Source organism: Fringilla coelebs (genome assembly GCF_963513975.1).
Source record: "Fringilla coelebs genome assembly, chromosome: 12".
In the NCBI taxonomy this organism is placed as follows: Eukaryota; Metazoa; Chordata; class Aves; order Passeriformes; family Fringillidae; genus Fringilla; species Fringilla coelebs.
The window spans coordinates 14,065,156-14,092,175 of record NC_140038.1 but is presented as its reverse complement, the minus strand read 5'-3'; the positions used below and the strand labels follow the sequence as shown (position 1 = coordinate 14,092,175).

General features: G+C 41.6%; 1 protein-coding gene across 1 annotated transcript in view; it reads left to right on the top strand.

Moving 5' to 3' along the window:
* ARNT2 (aryl hydrocarbon receptor nuclear translocator 2) overlaps nucleotides 1-27,020 on the top strand; it is a 91,944-nt gene that overhangs the window by 33,016 nt on the left and 31,908 nt on the right. The window contains exons 4-8 of the mRNA XM_084213782.1: nucleotides 2,853-3,066; nucleotides 4,931-5,144; nucleotides 22,054-22,156; nucleotides 23,944-24,009; nucleotides 24,408-24,493. Of these exons, the coding sequence (XP_084069908.1) occupies nucleotides 2,853-3,066; nucleotides 4,931-5,144; nucleotides 22,054-22,156; nucleotides 23,944-24,009; nucleotides 24,408-24,493 (683 nt within the window). The remainder of the gene's footprint in view (nucleotides 1-2,852; nucleotides 3,067-4,930; nucleotides 5,145-22,053; nucleotides 22,157-23,943; nucleotides 24,010-24,407; nucleotides 24,494-27,020) is intronic.

Here is a 27,020-nt window from a genome sequence, read left to right as displayed (position 1 = left end):
TGTACTGGTGCTGCTTGTTAAGTTTCCCAAGAAATCAGTGTATGTCAAAGTGTTTGCTTAAATCCACCGAAATGTGTCTTCTGTTTTTTTAAATATACAAATGAAGTTTCTGGATTGGCATGGCTTGGATCAGGCCCTGTGTTTTCTTTGCTGTATCATTCTCATTTCCTTGTTTTTCTTGCTGTTATTTGTAATGGTTTGCAGTTGTGAATTTTTTTGCTTTCTGCTGTGTGTTGGCTATCACACAATGCATAACCCCTGTTGATTGATGCACTATCTTTTGTTTCTAGGTATGATGGTGATCAAATCACTGGTGATAAGGAAAAGTTTGCAAGGTAGGCGTGTCCTGTAGAGCTCTTCTGCTGAGAGAAAAGAGGGGGATGTTCGTGTCCAAAAAGTCTCAGTACGTGTGCCTTAGCTTAGAGAGATGGTTATTCTGTTTTAGGTGTGATGATGATCAAAGTAGTGCTGACACAGAAGGGAAAGGTAGGAAAAAGAGTAGTGAAATATGGTTTGCCCCCATTTTTCTTTTATATGATGCTGTTCATACTGATCTTTTGGCTGTTCCAAAACTGCTTGAAGTCAGAAATACAAACCCATAGTGGTTTTAGATTGGCTCCCCTGTATCCCAAAATTTAATGTCCCTTTGGAATTTCTGTATAAACACAAAGCTAGAAATGACAGAATTAGGACATCGTTCTGTACAAGTTTGTGAATGCCAGGGTTCCTAGGACACACACTTTGGAAGAGCAGCACAGCCCCTCTCTTTCTTTTAAGGCTTTACATTTGAACTAACTTCAGGAAACTTTTGGGGGTATTGTCTGCTTGAACATTTCCACAGCCAGTAGATTAACTTCTAACTTTTAAGATCATAAATGAAATGGACTACTGGGATACTCCTTTTCTCTCAGGAAGTTTTACAGTCTCTTTGTTTAGTCTCTATAATGGTTGTTGTCCAGAAGTACTAAAATACTTGAGTGCTAGACAATGTATTATGTACTTACAAGTGTGAAATGTATGTTGAATCTGTCTGTTCTTTGTCTCTCTCTCTTTTTTCCTTAACCACCGCTTCTGTGAAAATGCTGAACTTAGAGCAAGCTCCCATCGTGTAAAAATGCTTTTATCTTCCCTGTGTCCATATTTATCTGCATGTACCAGCTGGCATGTACACATGTGTGCTCTGTGTACATGTGCACTGTCACACCAGCTGTGTGTATGACCCAGCTCCCCCTCTTCCCTCCTACATCTGTGCAGACCCACACAAGGGCTGTTCCTCAGCCAGCTGAAGTGAAAAGTTCACTATTACAGTGTCCTGGACAGTGACCTCAGGCCAGGCTTGGCTGCAATTTACTGAGCAGCCATGGGCTGTCATAGCTGGATTTTCTGCATATCACACAGTAAGCATAGGAATAATAATTCTGCATGTAGCCCTAACAAGTGTTGTTTCTGCAGACTGTGCCTCATGCATGTAACACCTGTATGTGCAGGGGCAGGATACCCAAAGCAGGGCAAGCCCTTGCATTCCTCTATTTCAGGAAGCAGCATACAATTCTTCCCTGCATTTTAAGAAAAGGCTTAATTTGTAAAGTATCCCAAAAGTGTGCCAAGCCTAGCTTCTGCTTTCATGGTCAGTCTTCATAGCAGTCAGCTCCAAAGGATGTTGCAGTTTCTTTTAATGTTGTGTTATCACATCAGTCAATGCTGGTGGACTCTCCAAGTGATCACCTCTCACATCTTGTTGGATCAGCCAGCGATCCCACAAGACAATGCCATGCACAGCTCATTGAAATCAGTGGAAGATGCTGCTTTGACAACTGAAGCATCATCTACCTGTCGTGTACTTGTATTTAGCTGCCACCTGACAGGTACAGTATGAGAAGAATAAGTGCTGGGCACTGAAGCACTCTAGGTCCATTTGGACCATTTCAGATGTATATATTGGTGTGATTCCTTAATGCTGATGAAGCCATGGTGATTTCCAGAATGGGAAAACTGAGATGTTTATTACTGAAAGATTCTGGTGGGCATCCATTTTGGGATTTCTCAAATTTGACTCACCACCTCAGCCATATGATGCCTCTAAAGGATGAGAACATTGCAGCCTAGCCCAACTTGGGGCAGCATCAAGTACTGTCATTGTTGCTTCCCTGCTGTGCTAAATTGTCCCTGAACATAAATTCCGGTCTATGTCTGACAAACCAGATGTTTACTTGCTGTCTTTCGTACTTATTTTATTTATTTATTGGGATTTTTTTTTTTTTTTTTGGTATGTACTGTTATCCCATATATGGTCCCAGTGCTGCAGTATGATCCTGCAGGCATGTAGTGACTCCCTGCAGGGGTGTTCCAAACAGCATTGTTTTGGGATCTGTGCTGTCACTGAGTGGGCTTTTGTCATAAGTCAGTGCTGACATTTCCTGCTGACCTGACCCAGTTGTTAGTGAGGGGTTTCCTCTAAAGGACACCTTTTATGAGAAGCTGAGAGATGCATCACAGCAAGTCTGGGAGTTTGACTGGAGTTGGCAGTTGTTAGCTCCTCACATATTTCTACTTCATTTTTGTCCTTAAACCAAAGGAGATTTAACTGGTGAAGAGATTAAGGCCACAAGCCAATAAATAGAAATACAGGTTCTTTTCACAGCTATGGGCAAATCATATTTATCTGTCTGTGGCCTGGATTTTCTGTCTGTAAATGGAAGGATAACAGAGGTTTGGCTTTGTAAAGCACTTTGCTCTCCTGGAGGGCAAACACCAAAACAAGTGCGAAGCATTATGATTCATTACCTCCAGTTAAGATTCTTCCACTGCTCACGTCTCTCTCCTGTTGCTTTGGTGTTTCTTTAAATGCTCAGGGAGAATCACAGTGAGATTGAGAGGCGCAGGAGGAACAAGATGACCCAGTACATCACCGAGCTGTCGGACATGGTGCCCACGTGCAGCGCCCTGGCTCGCAAGCCCGACAAGCTGACCATTCTTCGCATGGCTGTTTCCCACATGAAATCCATGAGGGGCACTGGAAACAAATCTACTGATGGAGCTTACAAGCCTTCCTTTCTTACAGAACAGGTAGAATTTACAAAAATGCTGGTTTTCCCTGGTTTTTTTGGTGTTAAAAGGTGTGAGGAAGTGCTGAGAGTAGAGCCTTAGCTTGGTCCTTTGCTGTAGTGTAGCGGCTGGTACCAGTCACGTATCCAAGGTGTGAATGCAGACAGTTTTTTGTGACTGTTTGGACTTGATCTTAATACTATGAGAGATCTTTTTTTGGAGAAGCAAATTGGCATTCTTACCATTGAGATTTGTCCATCTGAAAAACAAGTCACTCACTGCCTCGCAGAAAGGAATTTTTCACCTCAGGATCTGGGTTCTTCCCATCCTAACAGAGATTCTCTAAAATAAGTAAAAATGAGTCTGGAAAGACCTGCCTTTCTCTCTGGGGATTAGAGGAAGGCTGAAAACATCATTTAGTCTTAATGCTGGAGTTCCCAGCAGCTGAACTGGGCAGAGATGAATCCCATCTCTGCTGGCTGAGGTATTTCTTGGTTACATTTTTGATGGAAGAAGGAAGATGCACCCAGTGCTTGAAGGAAAACTCTGTTTACTGAGCACATTGAAATTCCTACCACCTCCATTGTTTTTGAAGTCCTGTGGGTGTAGTGTTCATTTTTGTGGTCTGAAGTGATTTAAGCACTTACGCATGGAAGTTATGGAGGCTGGAGGTAATACTTCTTTCTCTTAGATAAACAGCAGCTGCTGCTGACCCCTCAGTGCTCACAACTGCTTATTCCAGCTCTCCTGGAGTGTGTTTCTAGAGGGACTGTGCCATTCTGCTGGTGGCACACCCTAGTCACTTCTCATTGCAATTTTTTTCTTTTCTTAAATCTTGCAGAATTACAGAGTTTGCTTTCATCTTTTTTGATAAAGTGCAAAACGGATTATACTATCCTCAGTATAGTGTGGCCAGCTGTGCTATGAAGTTTTTTGTTTAGTCAGTAGCTCAGGATCAATGTGCTTTCTCTATAACAAAACAGCAGAAGTTGACAATCTGTTGAGTGTTTCTTGAGATGAGTTATCCATTTCTTAGTAGTTACCCAGATTTTTATCCTCACCTTTTCAGATAATGCCTACCACTGGCACACTAACCCTGCTGAGCTGTCCCACCTGGAATGGGACTCCGTGTTTGAGTTCAGGTGCAGGATCTTAACAAGCTGTGGTGGTCACTGGAGCCACCAAAGGCTGTTCTGGCTTCTTTGCAGGAATTGGAGTGGTGGTTGTCATCCTTTGCCATGAGAGCTTTTCAGGTTCTGTTAAAGAAATTGAGTATTTCTGGGTGAGGCTGAGTCTTCATGCTCACAGGCTGGAAAACCTCCAGAACCTTCTTGTATAGTGGCTCAGGGCCCTTAATGGAAGAAGGGGCTGGGGATTCTTTCCTCATTCCCATTACACTTTCTGCCTTTTATCTGGCGACTGTTTAATTTACAAACAGAGCTGATCCTGAGCAGGGCCAGGGAGAACTAGAAATTCTTATTGCTTTCTTTCCAACTAAATTATTCAGAGCTTTTAATTAAGGGATGAGTTTGCCATGAGTTAGAGCTGTTCATTTCCTCTGTTTGTAGTATGAAATATCTTTTTATTTTTTAATGTTAGATGCCTGTCACAGATTATACCGTGCATATTGGTTGTTTATTTTCTTTAAGTGCATGGAGATCACCAGAGGAAAGGCAATAACAGAAAATGAAACATTGTTTGTTATTGAGATGGGCAATTTATGCCTTGCTGCAAGTTTGGTTGTATTGTTACATCAGTGAAAATTTCTGTCTCAGTTTTCATCAGCTACTGAGATCACAAGAAAACAATAATCTCTGACAGTGACAAACATTATATTTAATTCCCTTTCCTTGCTGGCATTCTTATCAAATCCTTTCTTTGGAAGGAACTGAAACACCTTATCCTGGAGGCTGCAGATGGGTTCCTGTTTGTAGTTGCAGCTGAGACGGGCAGAGTGATCTACGTGTCAGACTCGGTGACTCCGGTGCTGAACCAGCCGCAGTCCGAGTGGTTCGGCAGCACTCTGTACGAGCAGGTTCATCCAGATGACGTGGAAAAGCTGCGAGAGCAACTGTGTACATCTGAAAACTCCATGACAGGTCAGAAATGGCTGATGTGTGCTTCTGGGTGTTCAGGATCCCTGGAGAGCTTTTCCTGACATTCACAGTGCCGGGTGTAAAAATCTGGTTAAAGTGAAACTCGGCCAGATTCAACTGTGTTTTCTTGCAGGCAGTAATGTAAATCTTCTTTTCAGTGACTGCATTTTGCTTCCTATTCATTGACTTCAGTCAAACCACCTTCATGTAGCTCTGCATTCAAACTCTCGTTTGGAATCTGGGTTGTTCTCAGGCTTGGTCTGGAAATCTAGACTGTTTTCATTTCATCCACAATGAACTTGTGACTTCTTTACGAGTATGTGTTTCTTTAGGGCAGTGTTTAATATGAAGTCAAAAATCATACTTCAGACTTTTCTGTTTTCATACAAGTTCCTTGTGGCTTGCTAAGTGGAATCTTGAAGGGAAAAAATCCAGTGTTTGGCAACTGAAAATATACTGTATTTTAATCATGAGGCTCCTGTCCAGTAGTGTAAGTTACCTGAAAGTTGATTACCTATCATGTTGCATGTAAAACTGAACCATATTCATATCTACAACTCTGTCTTTTACAGTTATTCATGCTCAAAGCTTCCAATAGGAAACTACCTTGTCTTTAATAGGATAAGTGTATGGTAGAGCTGTGAGAATTAGCTAAATCCTGTTGTAACTCAAACTTGGAAAGGAGGAAATATAACTTCTCTTTTTATTCTTCACGTATTATGTTTATAGCTGAAGGAAAAAAGGTAGGGGATAATAGTCAAAAGAACTCTGATCCTTGCAGAAGTCACATAATTTCTCTTTGCTTTAGTAGTTAAGATTTTTGACCTGGTTTGCTGGAAGTTTTGTTGTGTTTCATAACTCAAAGGACGGCGATCCAGTTTTGAGTGAACCTGCACACTGTTTACAGCTTCCATGTCAAAACAGTGCCAAATTCATGATTTCCTGTGGTTTGAATGTGATGTGGTTTTGGCAGAGCTTTCGTGTATTCAAATGTGAAGCTCAAAGCAAAATTCTGTGGTAAAACTCCAGATGGATAGAAACCAAGTGAACAGTTAGGGGAACCTGTGCAGGGCAAAACAGCTGAGTTTCATACCACAAGACTTGCAAAAGGGCACAACCTCTGTTTTTATTATGTAGCCTGTAATACATTTTAACATACATACCATCTTGTCCAAGAAGCAATTACTCCAGAGCCTCAGTGAACAGTCATGTTTTGACTTCCAAAAGTACTCAGTTGTGGGACTTAACCTGCTCAAACTAGAGCTGGACTAGACAAATGCAGAGCACTTCTGAAAACCCAACTCTGTATTTTTTCCAGCCTTAGCTCTGGGCTTTTCTTCTGCACTGGATTGATCTGTAGCCAGTGGAAAGAGAAGTTCAATAGTATTTATAGAGCTAAATCTTTTCCCTTCCTGAGTCTTTTGGAGTTGTCAGATTGACACAGAAGGCCTGTAAATCTGGTGTACATGGACAGCTGAACATTTGCCCAGCATGAGGAAAGCAGGGTCGCCTGCTCAGCTTTTTGAGTACTTTTGTTTTAAAGGTGTGGCTGGAGAAGTACAGTAATTTTGTTTACAAGTACTTCTGTCAGTTTGTGGAGCATACAAACCGCCAGAAAGTTCTAGATTTATTATTTTAAACTTGTATTTCCTCCACTCCACAGAGAAGCAGTCTTCTATAAGGACTGTCAGTTTATAATTTGTTTATAAACAGCAGGCACCATCACTCTTGCTCCTTTGAGACACCTTTCTAGGAGGAAGGTGATTCTAGAGTGCATTCAGCCAGGTAACACTTCCCTTGAGGTAGAACAGGCCATATTGAGAGCAGCAGCTTTGTAACAAGTACTGAATGAAATCTTGCAGTGACCTGAAATAATGTGTGTCTTAGTGACTTTTTAAAAGATGTCAAGGAGGCAAATGCATTTCCTCTGATTTGGTGTTTATTAAACCAAGTTTTCCTTGGCTTTCCAAAGGCATGTTTCATGCAGAACAAAGGGCAGTGTAGAGCTTGGAAGTGATGGAAACCATAAGGCAATCAGCTGCATCTAGAGTGTTTTTTGCTCAGAGTGAAATTCACTTCAGGCCGTAGGAACATCCTCATCTTGTAGTGACGTCTGGCTGTTGAGCACAGGATCTGCTTAGGGAAAAGATTTTCAAGTGAAAGTTATGATTTTTAATTTTGCTCTCTTTCTCATTTTCTCAGGGTCCATTTTCTCAATGCCCCTTCAGCCCTTGAGCTGGGAAGGCAGTGACAGCATTTTGACTCAGGACAAACTTCACTTGCAGATCCGAGCAGTGTCCTTTGGTTGTAATTGTCTTGTTACAAGTGCTGATCATTAGTGTGGTGTTGCTGGGATTTTCCCAGCACCTCTTAGCAGTCCTGCTACCCAGAGATGCTGTTCCAGACCCTGAGAACTTGGGAGGCTGCCACTGCCAATGGGGAGGGACAGAGAACAAGCCAGTGGAGGAAGCAGGCTCCCGCTCACATTTCTGCCCCCAGGAATAAGGCTGGGACTGGGGCTGTGCTCACATGAGCATTTCTTTGGCAGTCACACAGCTTATGCAATCCTCACCTCATTTCACCCTCTCCTCCTTTGGCATTTCTGTGGTACTTATACATATGAGTCACATCAAGGGGGTTGACCTGCTGAAAGCTAAACTAAGCTAAAACCCCTTGGTGTTGGTAGAGACAACTCTTTGGCCCACCTGATTGTGGGGTTTCTCAAACTCTTCTGAGTGCTAGCACTGTAAAATATGCTAGGAGCTGTAAAATATGTGTCAATTGAAGTGTCTGTTAACCATGGCCTCAACCACATGGTGTGTTTGGGGAGTTAATTGCTTGCTCTTCCTTGAAATCTTAGGATATGGGGAAGGATGGATAGTTTATATTTAATTCTGTGTCCTTGGAGACTTTATTCCCTGGAAATGGAACAATTGTCTGCTTGTTTATTGTGCATTAATTGCTAACACATTGTAGCAACAGGAAAGCTGAACTGTGAAGTGTATGAACAGTTAGAAATTATCTAGAAAAGAGCAGCTGAGCCGTGATGATGGCAAAAAATTGAGCTCCCAAGAAGTTTTTATGTGTGCCATGTGCATGATTAATCAGAATGGGGCAGATATTCAGAGTGATAATTCATTTTCCCTCTTTGTTCTTGAAAATCTGCAGATGTCAAAATGAATCACTTCAAATATGGATGAAGATCAGATCCCATGGGAGGATCCATTAGCAAAGACCTCTTTGTGCTCAGAGTGCACTGGTGGAACTTGGGGCATGTTGGGTTCAGGTGTAGGGTCAGTCCCAGTGCAAGTGAGACAGCAAATCTCTAATGGTACAGGGAGCAGACAGAACTTAGATTTAAGTGTAGAGCAAAGCCACTTTTGAAGAATCCTTCTGCTACATTAACTTTCAAAAAATGACTGAGCAAGTATTGTAGTAGACTGTCCTTCTGTTAAAATGCAGCGTTCCAGGGCACTTTGCAGGACTGATTTCCACAAATCTAATTCTCCATAAGTACTTCATGAAAGAATAGAGTGATGAACACAGGCACCTCTCTATGGCTGCCTGGAAATATTCTCAGTGATTCCACAATGTGTCTGAGATGTGCTGTAAGATTCCTGTTCCTGCACCCAGCATCTCCAGTGGTGCAAATGGGAAACACCCAGGGTTGTTACCTTCAATCCTGGGCTGCAGGCAGCACAGCACATGGAAACCAGCTATAGCATCCCCCTTCAGCCCCACCCTCTGTGCCTAGATGAGGCAAGGAGCAGCATTTGCCATCCCACCCGTGACACAAAGGCTCCTCAGAACACTTGGGTTCCCCAGGAATCCTTGCAAACTGTTCCAGCTGAACAGTTAAGGGGTGCTGAAAGTGCAGAGCAGTGAAAATTATGAGAACCAGAACCTCTACAGCTTTCATTTTCAAGTGATTTAAAAATGACTAAGTCACTTCACTTGCTAGCTGACAAAGATTACTTGAGGTTACTTCTGGACAGAACTTGTATGCCAAGTTTAGTCTTGGCAAGATCTTTTATTGCCATATTTTTTAAGTGCGACAAAGTGGAACTTTATGATGGAAATGGTGACTGACCACAGCAAAAGTTGAGCTGATAGGCATCCCTTGAGAAGAGAAAAGCATTGTGTGACAGTTTTCTGTGTATATTATGGAAGCATCACTCCATGCTATACAAGCATAGATTTCAAGCGGGGAACCTGTCTCACAGAGCCTTCTAATAGCCTGTTGTCTTGCAGTGATGATTTCAGCTTAGGCAGTTTTCTCTCCAGCTGCAAACCCTTGTTAGCAGGCAGTTTGTAGACACAGCCACAAAATCCAGATGTTGCAGATAGAGTCAAATTGTAAAAATGAGAAAACTGTTCAGCTCAAAAGAGGGAAGGGCCAGAGACCAGAGGCTCGCCAGTGGAGGGGCAGAGTAAGGCATTCCCCAGCACTGAACAGATGATAAATAACCATGGGAAAGAGAAAACTGGGGATAACTTTTCTCCTCAACACATAATCTTCCTGAAAATCAGCACAGGGTTTTTTTGTGCTATGAGCTGCCTTATCCTGCCATGTCTGTTTTCCAGCTCTGATTTCTGCATGATCTTTCTTAGAAGGAAGAGGATGGTTCTCATATTGACAGCCAGCCAAGTGAATGCAAATGTGTTTTGAACTCTGACTTTCCATGAGTTATTTAGAACTCCAGCTGATACAGAGAAGAGCTGGATGAGACTCCTGTTTGGCTTTACATATAAAATTCTCCAAAGAAATTCAAAGACTGAGTTGAGCCATGACAAGAAACACAGTCCTGGCAAATACAATCCTATTCTGCCTTAAATGTCATCATCAGTAGTAGTAAAACTCATGTTTAATGGAAAAGTAATATATTATCAAAACAATGTATGGGTTGAGTCCTGCACTCTATTGGCAAACCACTGTATTACTTTCTCCATATAAAATTAGATCACCCTATTTATTAAAAAAAAACACCCAAAAAAAAGGGGTAAAAGTGTCCGTTGCAGGTATTTGTGCCAAAAGTTCTATACCAAAAATATATTGTCAGAAGGTCTGTCTTTTGTAGACATGAAGATACTTATCAAAGATTGATACTTTTCTACTCAGAGCTCTTAACACTCCCTGGGCAAAACAATGAAAAGAAATAAGAAATCCCTTTTTTCAGGGAAGCTTATTTTTGCTGAGACAGTTGACTAAACAAGAAGCTGTTGTAGAGCTCCTTTGGGACTTTGTTCTGTAGCCTTTGGTTCTGAAGAGCACATTTGTCAGAGGTTTATGCATCAGAAAGGTACTCTCCATGTGAAGGGCTGTTTCAACTGACAGCACTTGATTTCTTTATTTTTTTTTTCCTTCTGTCTGTGAGCTCTTTTAAGTACATGAACCCTAAAGAACCATCTGTCTGTGAAACGTGCCCAGCCCAGCAGATTAGGAAGTCAGAGAACAGAGAATTAAAACCAGATCCCTGCATTTTTGATTTTAACATCTTAGTACGTGGTGACTGACCTAGTAAGACTGTTGCCTCTGGGCAGGTAGGGATCGAGTTGTATAATATTTTGTTTATAGAGAGTTAATAGCTAGTTGTGCTTTTTATCTCAGGATGCAACAGAGGTTTTCACTGAATGTCCATGAAGCAACACAACCTGTAGAATAAAGACAAGCAGGCACCCAGTAAACAACACACAGCAAAGCTGGTGGGATGGGGAGGAGAGAAAATTTCCATAGACATGATATGTCCTGAATTCTTTTATGTCTCTGCAGAACTGTCCAAGACTTGACTCAGTTTTTTATGGGATTTTCCACCCACCCACACATACCCACACAGCCCCCACTTTATTCCTTGGAGGGGTGGAGGCTGGAGACAGCTGTATCAGGGTTATTGTACCTGCAATGGAAGGTAACAGAGATTTCTGAAAATAGATGCTTCGACAGTGTTGTTGCCCTGAAAAAGAAGGAACAATTGTTGAAACATACTGCCATGTATAGAATGTATATGAGGAATTGATGTGAGCAGCATATTTTGGGTTCCAGTCTGTTTTTACTGTAGAGAAAGCCCATTTTGGCAAGGCATCTTTTTGTCTTTTAAGTGTGAAATCTGGAAAGAGATTTGCCTTGTTGTTGACAACTACCAAATCATCATGTGATACCTGTTTTTCAGTAGAGTTATGTGGTCCCACTGGCATTGCTGAAAGTGAAGAGGATGTTTCAGATGTGAGACTTTCCATCCACACCAGCCCATTGCTGTGCTGTTGTTCCAGAGAAAAAGACCTGCCCATATTTTTGTGGACTGCTTGTTCTCATAGCTGGAAGGTCACAGTGCCAGCCAGAGATGGCCTTAGAACTTGGGCAGTGCCAAGCATAGGAATTTGTGGATTTTCAGCTTCAGTCTGTTTAGCCTGCAGGATTTTTACATGCAGGATGGAGGAAATGAATGTCCTGCTTCTTCCATCCCCGTTCTGTTTGCAAGTAAATGAATTAGGGCAGGAAACAAGGAACCTGTGACTGTAGGGCATCCTGGAGTGCCATTCCTGCCCTTTGGCACCCTAGGGAGTAACACAGCAATAAGAGGAAACAGTCTGCTCTCCAAAATTTGGTTCTTTCAAATGATCATATTTTAAATGTATGGTACATTTAATCTCTCAAACATTCCAAGATAATTTTGTTTTCCTTTGGTCTTTAGGACTGTTTTGGGGGGGGAATCCCAAATGTTGGGAGAAGCCAACTATGTATAAAGCAGTTCAAAAGCAACTCTTACACAAACACAGTGACCCAGGGGTCTCCCTGCTGCTGACACATTCCATTTGGGTTGATGGTACTGGAAGAAAAACCAGTGATAATAAATTGCATTTTTAAAAAATTACTTTGGTAATTATAATGGTGGTTTGAAGAGGTCAGTACATGCTTTTACCAAAACAAGGAAACAACTTTAGCCTAGTACTCCTGAGACAAACTTACTACACCTGATTAGCATTAGGGAATGCTTTTAGGGTGAATTTTCAGGTGTTTGGACATGCACATGCAAGTGGGTTTTGTGGTTGCTGTTTCTATTCATTCTTCACCTTGAATTTCCTACTTGGAAACTGCTGCATTCTTGGGTCTGTTATCACAGATGTTGGACTGGATCACTTTCACTTGCTGGGTTTCAAGGGTGGTGGGTACTTCTTTAATGTTCAATATTTGTTCAGCCTCCTCTGTTTTGTTAAACACAATGAGATATATGGAGTTAGTAGGGTTTTCCCCCCTTTCAAAAATACTGGAGTTTTACAAATAGCTGGAAACTTCCTTGGTTAACACATTGGCAATAAAACAGTCCAAGTGTGCCTGGAGGGTTTTGGCACTGGCAAACTTGCAACCCTCTCAGATTCCTCAGTGCTTTGATGGCAGCAGATGCTGGGAGAATGCAGCTTTAACATCTGCCTTGTGGAACAGGAGCTTTGACTCTTGTGTTGTCTCAGTGAAGTCAATACAAGGCACTGAAATATTTTATTATTGCTGTTGAGCTGTAGTAGCAGCCTAGGGAGGTGTGGGGAGGACGTGCCTTGTGTGTAGGAATATTCCACCCATAAAATTTGTTTGTCCTGTGCTGCTGTCATCTCCCCATGCTTAGCTGAGGCAGCAAAGACAGCACTTCATGGTCTTTGGTCCTGCCCTGGCCTCCCACCAGCTTGCTGAGACCACAGCTCCCACTGGCTCCTCTCTGATGCCCTGCTTGGAGCTGTGTGGAGGGAAAAGCTTCCCGTGTGGCAGCTCACAACAGAGTGGGAGCATGGTCCATGGGCAGAGTTCTTTAGTTTGATCTGTTTTATTGCAGTCCCTGGGATGTGAACTTACATCTTCAAACATTCTTCTTTCTATTTTCCTAGTGTGGGGAATTTTGCTTTTGATTTTTAAGCATCTGGAATCTTCAAAAAAAGAATTTAAAGTTATAATGGATGTTTTGCCACACACACTTTATTTTAATTGAGCTAAAGAAGTAGCATTTGAAAGCAACCAGCCAGCATCCTTGAGCCTTTCTCTCCTCCCTCTCTTTCCCTTCTCATGTGTTTAAATTTAATTCTGTCCACAGCAATGTATCTTACAAGGTCATCTTGTGGTCATTATTTCCTCTAATGAACTATTCCATGGTGTGTCACCACAGCCAGATTTCAGACAATACTAGTATTTACTAACAAATCATAAATCCCAGTTCCTTGAGTTTGATACTGAAGTACAACTAATAAAGAATGCCAGGAGCTGAAGCTTTTTTGGCAAAAGGGCTTTTCAGTAAAGCTTCTTGTTGAGCATCCAAGTGAAGCAAATAGGTTCGTTTAGAAGCTACTTGCAACGATTGTGTATTGATTTATTCTGCAGCTGTGAATGGTAAAAGAATAAATTACGTATTCCAGTGTTTTTTTGGATAGCTGTTCTGTCCTGGGAGTATCTGCTGATGGTGCTTTGGAGTTTCTGGGGTTTCCAACCCTTTTACTAGAAAGTCCAGCTGTCTTTTGAGGAGCTGTTTGTACAGGTGTTACTGTGATAGTTTACTCCTGCTCAGTCTTTCCTTCAGGTACATCTGAGATTTATCACAGAAGGGCTACCCTGACTGCCCAAATCATGGAGCCATGAACTTTGTCATAGGTACTTGTTTTGAGGATGAAAACACCTGCAGAGATCACAGATAGGTGCTGTGTATTTATGTCTACAGATCTGCATGGGCTTCAGTAAGCTATGTTACCTAATATTCTGAATGTGCCCCATGCTTTCAGTAACCGCTCTTGAGAGTTCAAAATACATTTGGTTAAAGTGTTTTATGGCTTGGTTTTTTGAGGGTTTTTTTTTTTTGTGTCATAACTTAACTTTCACCATATGCTTTGAATTATTTGCTCCAGTTTCAAGTCCAGTTTTTCCAGGTCCATCAGCAAAGAAACTTGCATGTGATCTGTAACACTATCCCTTCAGATAGTCCCTGAAAATTAACTGAATAGCAAGGCTCAAAAGCCCACATAGTTTCCTTTTTAATTTAATTAAAATGATGCATATTTGCCCAACACTGAGGAGAATGACATGATGCAGACTGGCTAGTCAAACATGAAGGCAGGCACAGCAGGGACCTTTCAGCCTCGTGAGCTTTTGTAATAACAAGTTGTATTAAGCAAACAACTGTGTAACATGAGGGGTTTCTTATTGAAAAACAAGAGGGGGTGAGAAAGCTTTTCAATTTCCCCCTTGTGGGTCACTGTCTCCAGTTGGTAAGTAGGGACCAGACAGATATTTAAAAATAGGTGCATTTCAGTTGCATTACTTATTTTTTATTTTTTTAAACTTTGCTGTTGATTGGTTCAACTCTTCATTCTATTGTAGGAATGTCATAACTTGACTCTAATGCTTATACAACGCCTTTTGCAATTAGATGATGTAAACCTTAACACATTTAGAGAGGTTCAAGTAATCCCCCTGAGAAGCTAGGCAGTGAGGAGAGTGAGCTTTGATGGTTTATATTTATAACCATGGAATAGTTTTGCTTGGAAAGGACCTTGAAGTCTCATTCCACGCTCCCCCCCTGCCGTGGGCAGGGAACCTTCCACTAGACCCGATTTCTCAGAGCTCCATCCAGCACTTCCAGGGAAGGGGCATTCCCAGCTTCTCTGGGCTTTGCCACACTTAGAGTGAAGAATTTCTTCCTCATGTCCAATCTAAACCTGCCTTTCTTTAGCTTAAGGCTATTTGTCACTGTCCTTTTACTCCATGCCCTTGTAGAAAATCTCTCTCCATCTGTCTTGGAGGCTCCCTTTAGGTACTGGAAGGGACTCTAAGGTCACCCCAGAGCCTTCTCTTCTGCAGGCTGGACAATCCAGATCTCCCAGCCTCTCTTCATAGCAAAGGTGCTCCTGCCCTCTGAGCATCTTTGTGGCCTTTGGGCTAATTGTTTCAGGTTTTATACTGTTATACCCTACTACTGTGTGTAAATTGGACATTCAGCCTGTAGTCTTCTCTTGGAAGCATAAATTTAAGCTGATTGTGCCCTGTTAAGCATACAGGTGTCATGATATTTTTATGGACTTACTGAGAATCACTGTGCATTATATTGTTGAATATTTTTATCTACAGCTACAGGATTTTGGGAACTCTTGTCAGCCATGTGAGCCTGGACCCTGTTCCTAGATGTACCTGTGCTGCTGACTGACTGCAGGCAGGAGAAATCATTCCTTTGGGTTCAGTGTCCTCACCTTTAAAATAACAGTAAAGGTGTCAAAGTCCTCTGGAAGCTGCTGTGATGTCTGCTAACAGCAAATCCGTGCTCCGAGCCAGTTACCTATTTTGTATGTCAGTACATTTATTTATCAGTGCATTGCACTGTAGTGGTGTGTGCAGTGGGGCAGGGCTGTGGGGCTGCTTCCTGCTGCAGGATAAAACAAGCACATGAAGCCAGGGAAGCCCCAGCCTGGGGCATCTAAAGCAGTCTCATAACATTTGGGTGGAATGCAGTGCCAGCTTTGGAGCAAGAGCCAAAGAGCAAGAGTAACTGCATTTTATCCCTGTCAACCCACAGGTTTCTTGGTTGGTGTGTGTGCAGTATGATCACAGCTGGGAAGTCCTGTGTGGTCCCTGATGTAGTTCCAGGCTGTGTGAGCTGACTGATTTTACAGTTCTGCTGTATTCTCCAGGGATATTTGTACAGCAACGTCCCCTTGGCTTCTTTCTCGTGGAGAATTTACCAGGCACAAAATCCTGTGTGGCAGAGGAGGGGTGTGAGTGTTGTGCTGCTGTACAGCAGGCTGGTAGGGTGGAATCCCAGGTGGGCAGGTCCCATCCTCTGCAGAGTCAGGCCAGCTGGGAAGCAAGAGTGAGAAGTATTGGTGGAGAGACCTTATTTCCACCTGCAGTGCTTCTTGGGCCTTGAAGCTTCTGAAAGGATCATAATTTTAATATCATGGAAGAGTTAGATTGCATCAACCATCTCCACGTGTCCATTTTTGTCATTGTCACCCCAGCTCACCCCTGCCATGTCCTCAGTCTCCTGTAAGCCAGGGTTGGAGTGGTGACTCTGGTCCATAAAGGCTGTGGGTCCAGTAAGGGATGACCTGTGCTACCAGACACCTTCCAGGCAGAACCAGGGGAGACAGGCTGAGAACAGACCATTCACTCTCTGACAGATGTGAAGGAGCAATGTTACAGTAAACAGCAGTTCAGTGGGTATTGCCTTGGGAGCTGCACTGTGACCTTGATGTGAGCAAGAGAGGCAGGCTCCAAAAATCAGCACAGGTTCTGAGTGCACTGGGTAACTGATGCCAGTCTGGTGCTTCTGCCCTTAGTTTGTAATTTTAAGTCAGGATGGTGTTAAGTACACCTGTGCTTTGAGTATTGATGCTGTTCCTGTTGCTCATGGGTTTGCTTTCCTCTCGGTGAGGGGGTAGGGGGATGCACTTTTTGTCAGTACAGTTTTATTAGGATTGCATTGTTTGGTGTGTATCTGATATGGGTATGTGTGTGGTAGGTAAGTCTTTGCTTTTATGTAAATAATACACCCCTGAGTGCAAAAAAAGGGCTGTCCATGTTTTGGGTTTTTTAAAATTTGTGTACTGTTCTATTTGTATATTGCCATCTTCTTCTGGTTTATGCAAATGTTAGTTCCTGGAAGGAGAGTCTTCAAATGCTGTGTTTGCAAGGCAGTTGTGATTCTTAATGTGTTCTGTAATTTTTTTAATATTGAAATCCACAGGGTGGATATATATTTATTACACTTAATAGAGCTTAAAGCACTTGCTGAGCTGCACTAAACATGAGATAAAATTGTATCCCTTACAGTTGTGAGGCATGCATTTTAATTTATTTTTTTTAATTGTTGAATTAATGCAGAAGTATTGCTCTGGCATAAGCTTATCAAGAGTCATTTAATATAAGTTGATCAAATTCAGGCTCTTTAGTCTTATTGGAGATGTTGTGTTTATGCATTTGTAATGCATCTGTTGTTTTGAAGAAGAGCTCTGTCAGCTGAGCACCTCAGTTGTGTAAAGCTGAATGCTCAGCTGTAGTCAGTGCATATGTGTAAACTGATAAATGGCAGGTTCAAGAAGAGTTTCACCTTGTCTTCTTTTACTTGACTGTTTATCTCAAACAGTGACCTGGATCTTGATTCTCTACAAACTGTAGAGCAGTCAAAGATTTTTAAGCTGATCTTTTTTGCTAATTTCTAAGGACTGAATGTACTAATCCAGAACATCACCACGGAAATCCTTTGTTCTCTGACCCTACAGTTTGAGGGTGAGCTTACATTTGGAGCTGTGTTCAGCAGCAACAGTACCTTGACCATCACTTTGTTTTTATTTTTAATTATTTCCTCTTGTTTTCCTCCATCCTGGTCTTGCTTTTACTGGTTTTATAGTAAGATAAAGATGTTTTAGTTTTTATAAGAATTTTTGGGTGCAGTATTCCAATGTTCTGTTTGTCTTCCTTGAGAAGCCTGTGGAGTATTTTTGATGAACACAAAGTCATCTTTTGTTATCTTGTCCAACCCAAACTTGGTTTATCCTTTATTTTATTTTTCCTGGAAAGAAATATGTGTACTATCGGTGGCTGAGAATAATTATGAAATATCTAACTTCTTCTTTGTAAGACAAGACATTATCAGCTAAAAGGTAAAACTTGCTGGCTTGCTGAAGGTACTGAGGTCAAGGTGAGAGTCCATATTTTAATTCAGACTGTTTCCCTATCACATCCATGATTCTGTGCAAGACTCATCTGCTGATGAGTTAGAGGGAAATGGAAAATTGTATCATGTGCTTTGCCAACAGTATTTCTGTGCACATGAGGCCAAACCAAATTTCTTTTGAGATCCATGAGCTGGGTTTGCTGCAGACTGGATGTGGGCACTGTATGGTTGTTTTAGACCAAACCATTTCAACTTGCACTGAAATTTTTGCAGAAGGATGTGCTTGTGTAACAACCCTTCTTTCTAGTTACAGACTGCAGCATTCTTAGAGACTGGGAATCCAGTAGAGGAAAAATCATCTGGGGTAGGATTAGGTGCTGAAGTTTATGGAGTTTTGAATTAAAAAAAAAAAAAAAAAAAAAAAAAAAAAAAAACAAACAAAAAACCCAACCAAACCTGAAAAATGTAAAAAGAACAGACTGTATTTGATTGCCAGGATATAAACTCTAAACATAAACATGGAGGAAAATTTTCTAACAGGCTGGTGCTATGGTGTGAAAGTGAATTTGAGCCAAATTCCCAGATTTGAAACCCCATGAACTTCAGTAGACCCAGGCCAATCCTTGGCTTAGGTTCATCTCAAAACTTTGCAAGCACAGAACACACGTTTGAGCGTTCTCAGTGGGACTTGGAGAACCAGAAGGGGAAGGTTTGTGCATAATGCAGTCACTGTTTGCACAGGCAGGAGACACATCAGTGCCAACGTGAGCCTTTGCCCCTTGATCGTCATGAGAATGTTTTTAGAGCATCTTTGAAAAACACCCCGCAGGAAATGTTTCTGGCACGTGTCCTCAGTACTTGAATCTGTTCTCTCTGTACTGGGAAGAGCTTTATGTGGCTTCTCTAATTCTACCCAAATAATGAACTTGCCCATTGTCCTCAGCTCGTGTGCCTGTGTGCCAGCCCTTTCCTGTCACAGCAGCTGACATCAGGTTCCTGGATCACACTCCTGCTTGGAGGACAACTGGTTTATTACAAGTTGAAGCAATACTGCCTTCTGGATGGGGACTGTAGTGGGGAGATGTCAGCAAATTACCAGCTATACCCAGACCAGCCAGAGAGATTTATGTGCCCATTTTAATCAGCATTGTGCTCATTTGTTTGCTTTCTCCTTCTCAGCAGAGCAAACTCTGGTTTCCTCTGAGTTTTGCAGCTGCTGTAAAGGGCAATAAGACAGCAGTGTCAGTCACAGCAGTACTCCTGCACTTGCTGCATCCCAGGGTTGTGTCTGGAGCTGGAGAGGGGAAAAGTTTAACATGAAAATGAGCTACATGCAATTAACAGTTTATGGGGAAGCTCGTAAAGGATCCAGCTGGTGGTGGCACTGGGCTGTTAAATGGCTTTTCTGAAGAAACTAGAATGAGAAATTTAAAAAAAATGCACACATGCACTGTTCAGTTAACAGAAGTTGTCAGAATATTCTGGAATATTTCTTATTAATAAGAATATAATTTCCAAGTTCAGCATCAGATGTGCTTTGTGTTTGTCCCATGGAGAAATCTAAATAAGCATTTATCCCTGGAACAAACAGGGATAGGAATGCTTGTGATTCTGTGACAGAGCTATCATCAGGACATGCCAGCTGAGCTGCCAGTGTGACTAAGGTGCAATTTATGTCAGTTTGCTTAATTTAGTCTATTAATCTATAATTAATTATAATTCTATATATTGATATTTAGCTATGATTAAGCTATAATTCTTCCTCTTTTTGATATCATTTGATCATGAGATTCTAATGACAAATGAGACACAAACTGCTTGTTCCATTTCAGAATCTGTAGTGTATTGTTAGAGCTCTGCAAGGTTGACATATGCATGCTGGACTATTGCAACAAGCTGCAGAGAGAGCTTTGTCATCATATCAGTACAGCAAACATTTCTCTGACTCACATATCCCCTGCAGTGATTTTGTAAGCCAGGGCAAAATTTAGAACTCTATTTGTTATCTGGTACATATTTCAAAGACATTGCCAAACAAAAAGCTAAATTTAAAAACTCTGGCTTTTGTTGTTGGGGGTTCCAGACATGCCAAAGGAACACGTGTCAGCAATTTTAGACTTAGTGGCCACGTAATTGTGAAATATCTGAAATATCATCTTCTTTTTTTTTTTTTTGCTATAGATGCTCTTGGATGACAAAACCAGAGAAATTTCTATTAGCTGTTCGAGTTACATTCACCATCAGTGCTTTTTTGTATTGGAATGAAAAAAGAAAGTGCACAGCAGACAACTTTTCTTTTTTTTGCATGTATGACAAATTATTTTGCCCTAAGAGAATGTTGCTTTTTGTGGTTCGATTTGACTGGCTTGTTGACATGGACAGCCAATGATCCTGCACATATATCTGTCTTTATGTGCTTTATTGTATAATGCCTTCATTTGTGAATGAGTTTGCCTCCTGCCTGATGATATTTTATTTCTCTAAATTGGCTGATTAGTCGGTGGGATGGGGAAACAGACTGTGACTGTGGCTCTAGAAAATGTGACAGACTGTCCAGTGCAGGGGAGGGAAGTGTGTTAAACTTCAGATCCATCCTGCATCGTGGGGTCAGCACAGCTGAGCTGGGAGATTGGTGTGATTTCTTCCCAGCTCCCACCTGAATCATAGACCAGGATTAATACATAGACCAGGATTAGTACATAGCCCAGTGCTTTAAACTGAATCACCTTTAGGAGTTGTTCCCCAGGCTTGCTGACTTCTTAACCATCTGAGATATACCTTGGAGTTAACCCCAAGTGAGGTCTGACCTTCTGTTGGCAGGGTGGCTTTCCTCCAGAAGGAGTTACCTGGAGTATGCCTTAATACTGAAATACTGCTGCCTAGTTCCTTGTATTAAAACTATTATGTAATGATGTTGTTCCTATTCATGGATGGAAGTAAATATTTAGAGGTAGAGTAATTCTGAACTTAGTGTTTGGCAGTAAGTTTATTTCAGAACTTCATTTTTGGACAGAGACTTTTAGGTCAGTCTGGTGAGGGAGACTTTGACTGTATTCTGTATGTTTTCTTCAATTCAGTACAGAGTAGGTGCTTTGTATTGTGTAAACCTGGCTGCTTCCACCAGAGTGAAGGCTTAGGCTTGTATAGTTTCAGTTCCTGAAAGATACCCACCTTAAACATGTGGGTTTGTTTGTGGCCATGTGCTGGTGGCTGTCATCTGATGCCTGGCAGCTGTTCCACTGCATTTCTCTGGCCCACTGTCACTTCTGTGGCTGCATCCAGCCCCTGAGCCTTGTGGACTGGTCCAGTGATTCATTTCTAGTCTGTGCTAGGTTTTGTAGTCATCTCTTAGCACTTGAGCTGTAGATGTGAGAATCCATTCTGTTAGTTCTTTGGTGATAAGCAGGAGGGTTCTGCATGGTACTCAAATCCCTGATCTGAACCTCTCTGTAGTAATCAATCTTCTGGTTTAAATAAAAAAAATTTTCAGTTAACCCCTTCATATTTGGCATGCATTCCCTCCCTCCTGTCCTCTCTTGAGTTGACTTTGTGGCTGTTGTCCCTGTGCCAGGCTGTGCCTGTGGTGTGTGATTCTGAGGGTTGTGGGGAGCAGGGTCTGGCCCTGGACCTTGCACAGGCTTGTGTTGCTGTGTAGTGAATTAGATCATCTCACTGATCTAATTAAAATAAACTTTAGAAATGCTCTTGGCATGTCAGTTTTTAACAACTTACAAGGGGCTCCAGCACAAGGACTGTTGTGACAAATCCTGTATCTCATCATCAAGGAGAAAAGTTTGGTCTTTTGTGCATCTCACCATCCTGACAGCTGTGACTGAGGTGGTGCTGTGGTGAGAGTGTTCTGGACAGGCACAAGCACAGGGAAAGAGGAGCAGCTCTCAGGGGACTGATAAATGTTGCTTTATCCAGAGTTCTGGTGAAGAGTGGAGCAAGCAGATCAAGTCAAAAGCTATGCCTGCTGTCATTGCCTGGTTTGCCTCCAGACATTTGACTCTGCCCTGGAAGTTGGTCTTGGGCCAGCTGAGAAAAAAGCCATCACTCCTGTGGCTCAGAGTCAGCTTTGCTGAAATCTTTGGTTAAACCAGCACATGACTGATCCTCCCCTGTGAGAAAAGGATCAAGATTTTTTTGTTGGTATTTTTTTCCCCCAACTGGGCTAATGGCATTCAGCTCATGAATTTCTTGTTATCTTAGTTTCTAGTAAATGGAATTAAATTTATATACTGAACACCAGTTGCTCTCCCTGGCATTTCTAGGACGAATCCTGGACTTGAAGACAGGGACAGTAAAGAAAGAAGGCCAGCAGTCCTCCATGAGAATGTGCATGGGATCCAGGCGCTCCTTCATTTGCAGGATGAGGTATGCATTTACCCTGTGTTCCATCAGGGTGCCAGTCCTATCTCAGCTTAGACTTCAGACATTTTGTTGCACTAATTTGGCCTTGATTACAAACTAAAGCTGTAATGACACACTGCCATGAAGTATTTCTAGAATACTTGCTTTAGGAACTGGAGTGGAACTGAAATTAGTCTTCCTCAAGGACAGAACACCAGAACAGCTCCTCATTTCTGTGGTAGTTATTCTTCTGAGTGTGGAGTGGAGCTTCCTTTTTCCAGAGAACTTCATGACAGCTTCACCCCTGGAATTTCAGCCCTTCTTTTCTAGTAAAGTTACTCAAATTGATACCTTGGGAACAAAGCTTTCGCAAGTGTTATGAACACCCAGCTCTGTGTATTTTTTCAGCAAACCAAGAATATTAAAAGAATCTTAAAGATAAACAAGAATTCAGTTGCAAACCTTCCAGCTATGTAGGAATTAGCCTAAGCCTGGTATGAATTAAGCAGATGTCAGCTGGCTGATGCTAGATAAATGAGTAATTGTTAGAGGGTTTTTGATTTGCAATTTTCCAACTTCTCCTGCATTGTTTGGGCTTCTTTAAAGAGATTTGTCTGCCCACTGCTTTTTTTGGGGGGGCTTGAGAGCACTTCTCTTGTTTTAGTGCTAACAAGCTAAAATGCCTGTTGCCATTGCAATAAATTTTTCTCTGTGGTTAGGAGGGGAAAGTACATAATTGTGTCTGTAGGCTATGTCCAGTATAAATGGTGATAACAGCACTGCAAAATTCATTACAGAATGAAAGACACAAAGCACAGTATTTGACTGAGAACACTGCTTTTTCATCCTCCCAAGATGCACATCATGTTAGGAGGACTTGTTTGTGTAAAGAAAACCAGGCCTAGTGTCCTGTTTGCAGTTGTTCCTCAGCTTGCAAAACAGTTCAGATTGCAGTCATTTCCTAGCACCCTGATTCTGTAAACTCCAGTGCATGAGAGGGATTTTACTCATGCCCTAACCCCCCCTGTTTTTGTATTTCTAAATCTCATTTTAGTTGTTCACTTCTGCTCCTTGGCAGTGACTGATAAGAAAAAAAAAAAAAAGGAATAAAAAGAAAATCTTCTGGGAAGAATGGGCCTCAGATAATGTGAACCTTCCTTGTGGTTTCTTCTTTCATTGTTGTTATTATTTTTCCATTAAAAATGAACTGCTTTTACCCTTCAAACTATTTACTCAGCTTCAGATGGATTGTTGAAATTTTACAGTTAGGCATACTTATAAATATCACAAAATACACATGAACAAGTGTTAAACAAAGTTACTTGACAGTGTAAATAGTTTGATCTTGCAGTCATTATCTTAATGTCTACAGACATTGTAGCTGGTGTATGGCAGTGGAATTCTTCTGTCCAGGGAAGCTACAGGAACACTGAGATTGCTTTGTGTGGATATCTGGGGTTCTGACATATTTTCTGTAGTTTTCACCCCTGGTTTATGGCTTTTTGAAGTGTGTCTATTCTTTAGCCACCCTTGGGATATCAATTTCAGTCTTTATACTGGGGGAGCGAGGAAGGGAATATTTTTCTAGTCACTTTTATTTTTTCAAAAATAAAGAAGATTTTTATAGCACATCTAAAAAGCTCAGCCTGTGAAAGCAGCATGTCCTACATAAACATGAATATGCAACTTTTTGCCAGGAACAAGTATCTATTATTGTCTTCTTATATGTGTAATAAGGATCTCAAAATGCATTTTTATCGCGTGTATTTATATTCATTTTTGAGCTCTTTAAAATCTTAATTTACTTTTAGGTGTGGAAATGCTCCTCTGGATCATTTACCTCTGAACAGAATAACCACCATGAGAAAAAGATACAGGTACTATGACTTCATTTCCCACAAAGCAGCTGTAGTTGCCCTAAGCCCTCTCATTTGCCACTGGGTTAATGCCCACTCCAGGAGTGTTACCTCCACACACTGGATGCTTTTGCAAACAAAATCTCTTGCATGTGTCATTCAGATGCTTTGTCTTACACCAGCTCCAGCTCTGAATCAATCTTCTCAGAGAAATTTCTCAGTTTCTCAGAGAAATATTACAAAAACAGGTACAGCTTGAATAGCAGCATGACAGAGGTGGCAGTACAGAACCCTAGGTTGATTCTTGGGTGTTTCCAGCATAATTTACAAATACTGGTAAATCATTAGTAGCCACAGTTTGAAAGCATAAAGCTGTTCTGCATGTCAGTGTGATGTTTTTGTGTTCCTTTTTCATTCAGGAATGGCCTGGGCCCGGTGAAAGAAGGTGAAGCACAGTATGCTGTTGTCCATTGCACTGGCTATATCAAGGCTTGGCCACCAGCAGGTTTGTATCCCTTGTGGAAGACTGTGTACCAAACTGTCCTAAGGAAAATGACAGGGCAGGTTAGCCTGAAAACCTGGCTCAGGTTTCCTTGCAGCTAGAAAAACAGGAGGAGTTTTAATGGGGTAGCTGATTAAAGCTCACCTTGAGAAGCTTTTGATAAGAAGAAATCAGCTGTTGTACTCACTCAAGGCATCCCCATTTTCCATGTGACACCCTTCTCAATTTCATTGCCACAGAGGACCTGTAGAAATTGCCAGTAATGCAGGATTCCACAAACTGGGGCCAAAAGTTTTCAACTTATGTTGATAAACCAATATAAAAATGGTCTTGTTTTGAGAAGGTGGACACAAGGGATTGTGTACCTCTAGAAAACAGCAGTTAATGCTTTTATACATAAGTACTGAATTGCAAGCACCTATGTATGAAAATGTGTAATTTCACTTAGACACATGGAAACTCTCAGTAATGGTGTTACTTGAGAATGTTCAGTATTTGTGATAAATTCTGTTTTGAGGCTGTTTTTCTGGGAATCAAGTCTTGGCGTACCGCTTTGATCTGTGGAAAAAAACATTTACCTGCTGGAACTCAGTATTACCTATGGGAATATTTACCTTTGAAAAATTCCAAGAGGAGACAGTGGAGCTCATCCAGACCTCATGATGAGTGGGGTTACCTGACCTTGGCGTTTGCAGCAGTTGAAGAGGTTGTTTGCGATGTGACAGCGCCTGCTGGCATGAATCAAAGGATCAAACCAGGAGCTGTCCTGCCCTTTTGTGGTTGTACACCACGGCCATAAATCACATTGATCCAGGGATTATGAGTCCTAAGAGGTGGTTTGTACCAAATGTGTGCAGACAGCAGCGTGCAGATCTGAACTTCTTGTTGGTTGTTTGCTGAAATGAGGTTTCGGAAGCAGAGGAAAACTGTCCCTCTTGTTGCTAATGGGATTTAATAGGAGTCAAGATGCTCCAATTTTGCTTCTCTCTCAAAAGCATGAGAGCACAGTGTCTGTGGAGTGCTCTGAAAATAGATGTTTTTTTCTGTTTTGTTTTCTTCTACAAAAAGATTTACTTTTCTCTTGGTAATTCTAAATGCAATTGAATTCGACCTTGATCTACAGGGTGTCTCCTCAAGAAGGTGTAGGTCAAAAAGGATTTTTTTAGCCTGAATGAGAATCTTGCCACATGTTATGGGATGTTTAAAGAGATCTGACTCTTCAGGGGTGTGTGTTGCTTATACAGAACTACAGATGCATGAACTCATGTCAGCACTAGGTCCTGATGTTGGCAGTGTGTGCCCTTCAGCCACCAGTTCTGCAGGACAGCACCTTGGGATTAAAAGGATCTTCTGGGTCTGGAGTGCCCAAGGCCAGGTATCAGTCACATTGCAAATCCCAGTTGGCATTAGTGAGGTCTTTTCTCCAGCTCTACTCTTCCAAAACCTTGCTGCTTATTACTTCATGAGAAGTTTTAATTTCACTGAAGGTCAAATGGGAGTTTTCGTGCCCAGTGCCTCTGTGTCTTTCCAGTGTTCTGGTGTGTTTCCAGAAGGAGGTTATATCCTGTCAGCCTGGACTTTGCAGATACAATCCAGGCCACCTCTACTTTCCATTCTCAGAGTGCATTCTCTTTATCCTTGTGGCTTTTTCTCAAAATGTAGGTCACTGGCACTACACATTCTTATTTCAGATGAGATTGTAGTGATGGATAGCACAAACAATATTTCCTGTCTTGCCTGGCACTGTAGGATACAGCATCCTTCTCTTTTGTATGGTGCATCCTGCAGGCATCCTAAGACATCTGATATAAATTTATAGTCTTCCAGGTTGCCTTTTTCTCACTTGTCAGCTGCAAATCTTGCTTTGAATTGTGTGATGTTTCAATTAGTAATATCTAGTTCCATCCTATTTCTGTTGGTTTAGCTTATGACTGTTACTGTTCCCCAAGTGCATGCTTATGCATTTAGTAATGCTGGATTTAATCCCATTTCTATTACTCCACTCCTCAAAATCACATGGTGCTCCTTATGATATCCCAGTGCTCCTCCATAATGCTAATGCCTCCAAACTAATCCTAAGGGATGTTTTTGATTTTGACAGCCTTATGTGGAATTTCATTGGTCTTTTATGTTACCATCCAAATTGTTACTTCTGTTAGTCATGTCTGGGTGCCTTTTCTAGGGCACACAGAATTGAATCAGGGCCTTTTTCATCAGTGTTTATTTGCCTTCCCAGTCTTCCCCACTTTTTATTGGTGATTGCCATGTATCCATTGACTTTCAAAGTCAGTGGGAATATCCATGGGCTGGATTGTTCCCCTATATGTTTGAGTGAATAAGTGACAACATCACTGCATTTGTTCTCATTTCCTGTGGTAATCCAACCATAATCTGCAAAGCAAATGAGATAACTACAGCAGCAATGGAATTTGCCAAGCCTTCTCTACCCTGTAATAAAATTACTTTGTTGAAATCAGCAAGCCCTGCATGGTCTCTGGGTTCTTGGGAATAAATGGGCTTGTGCTAAATC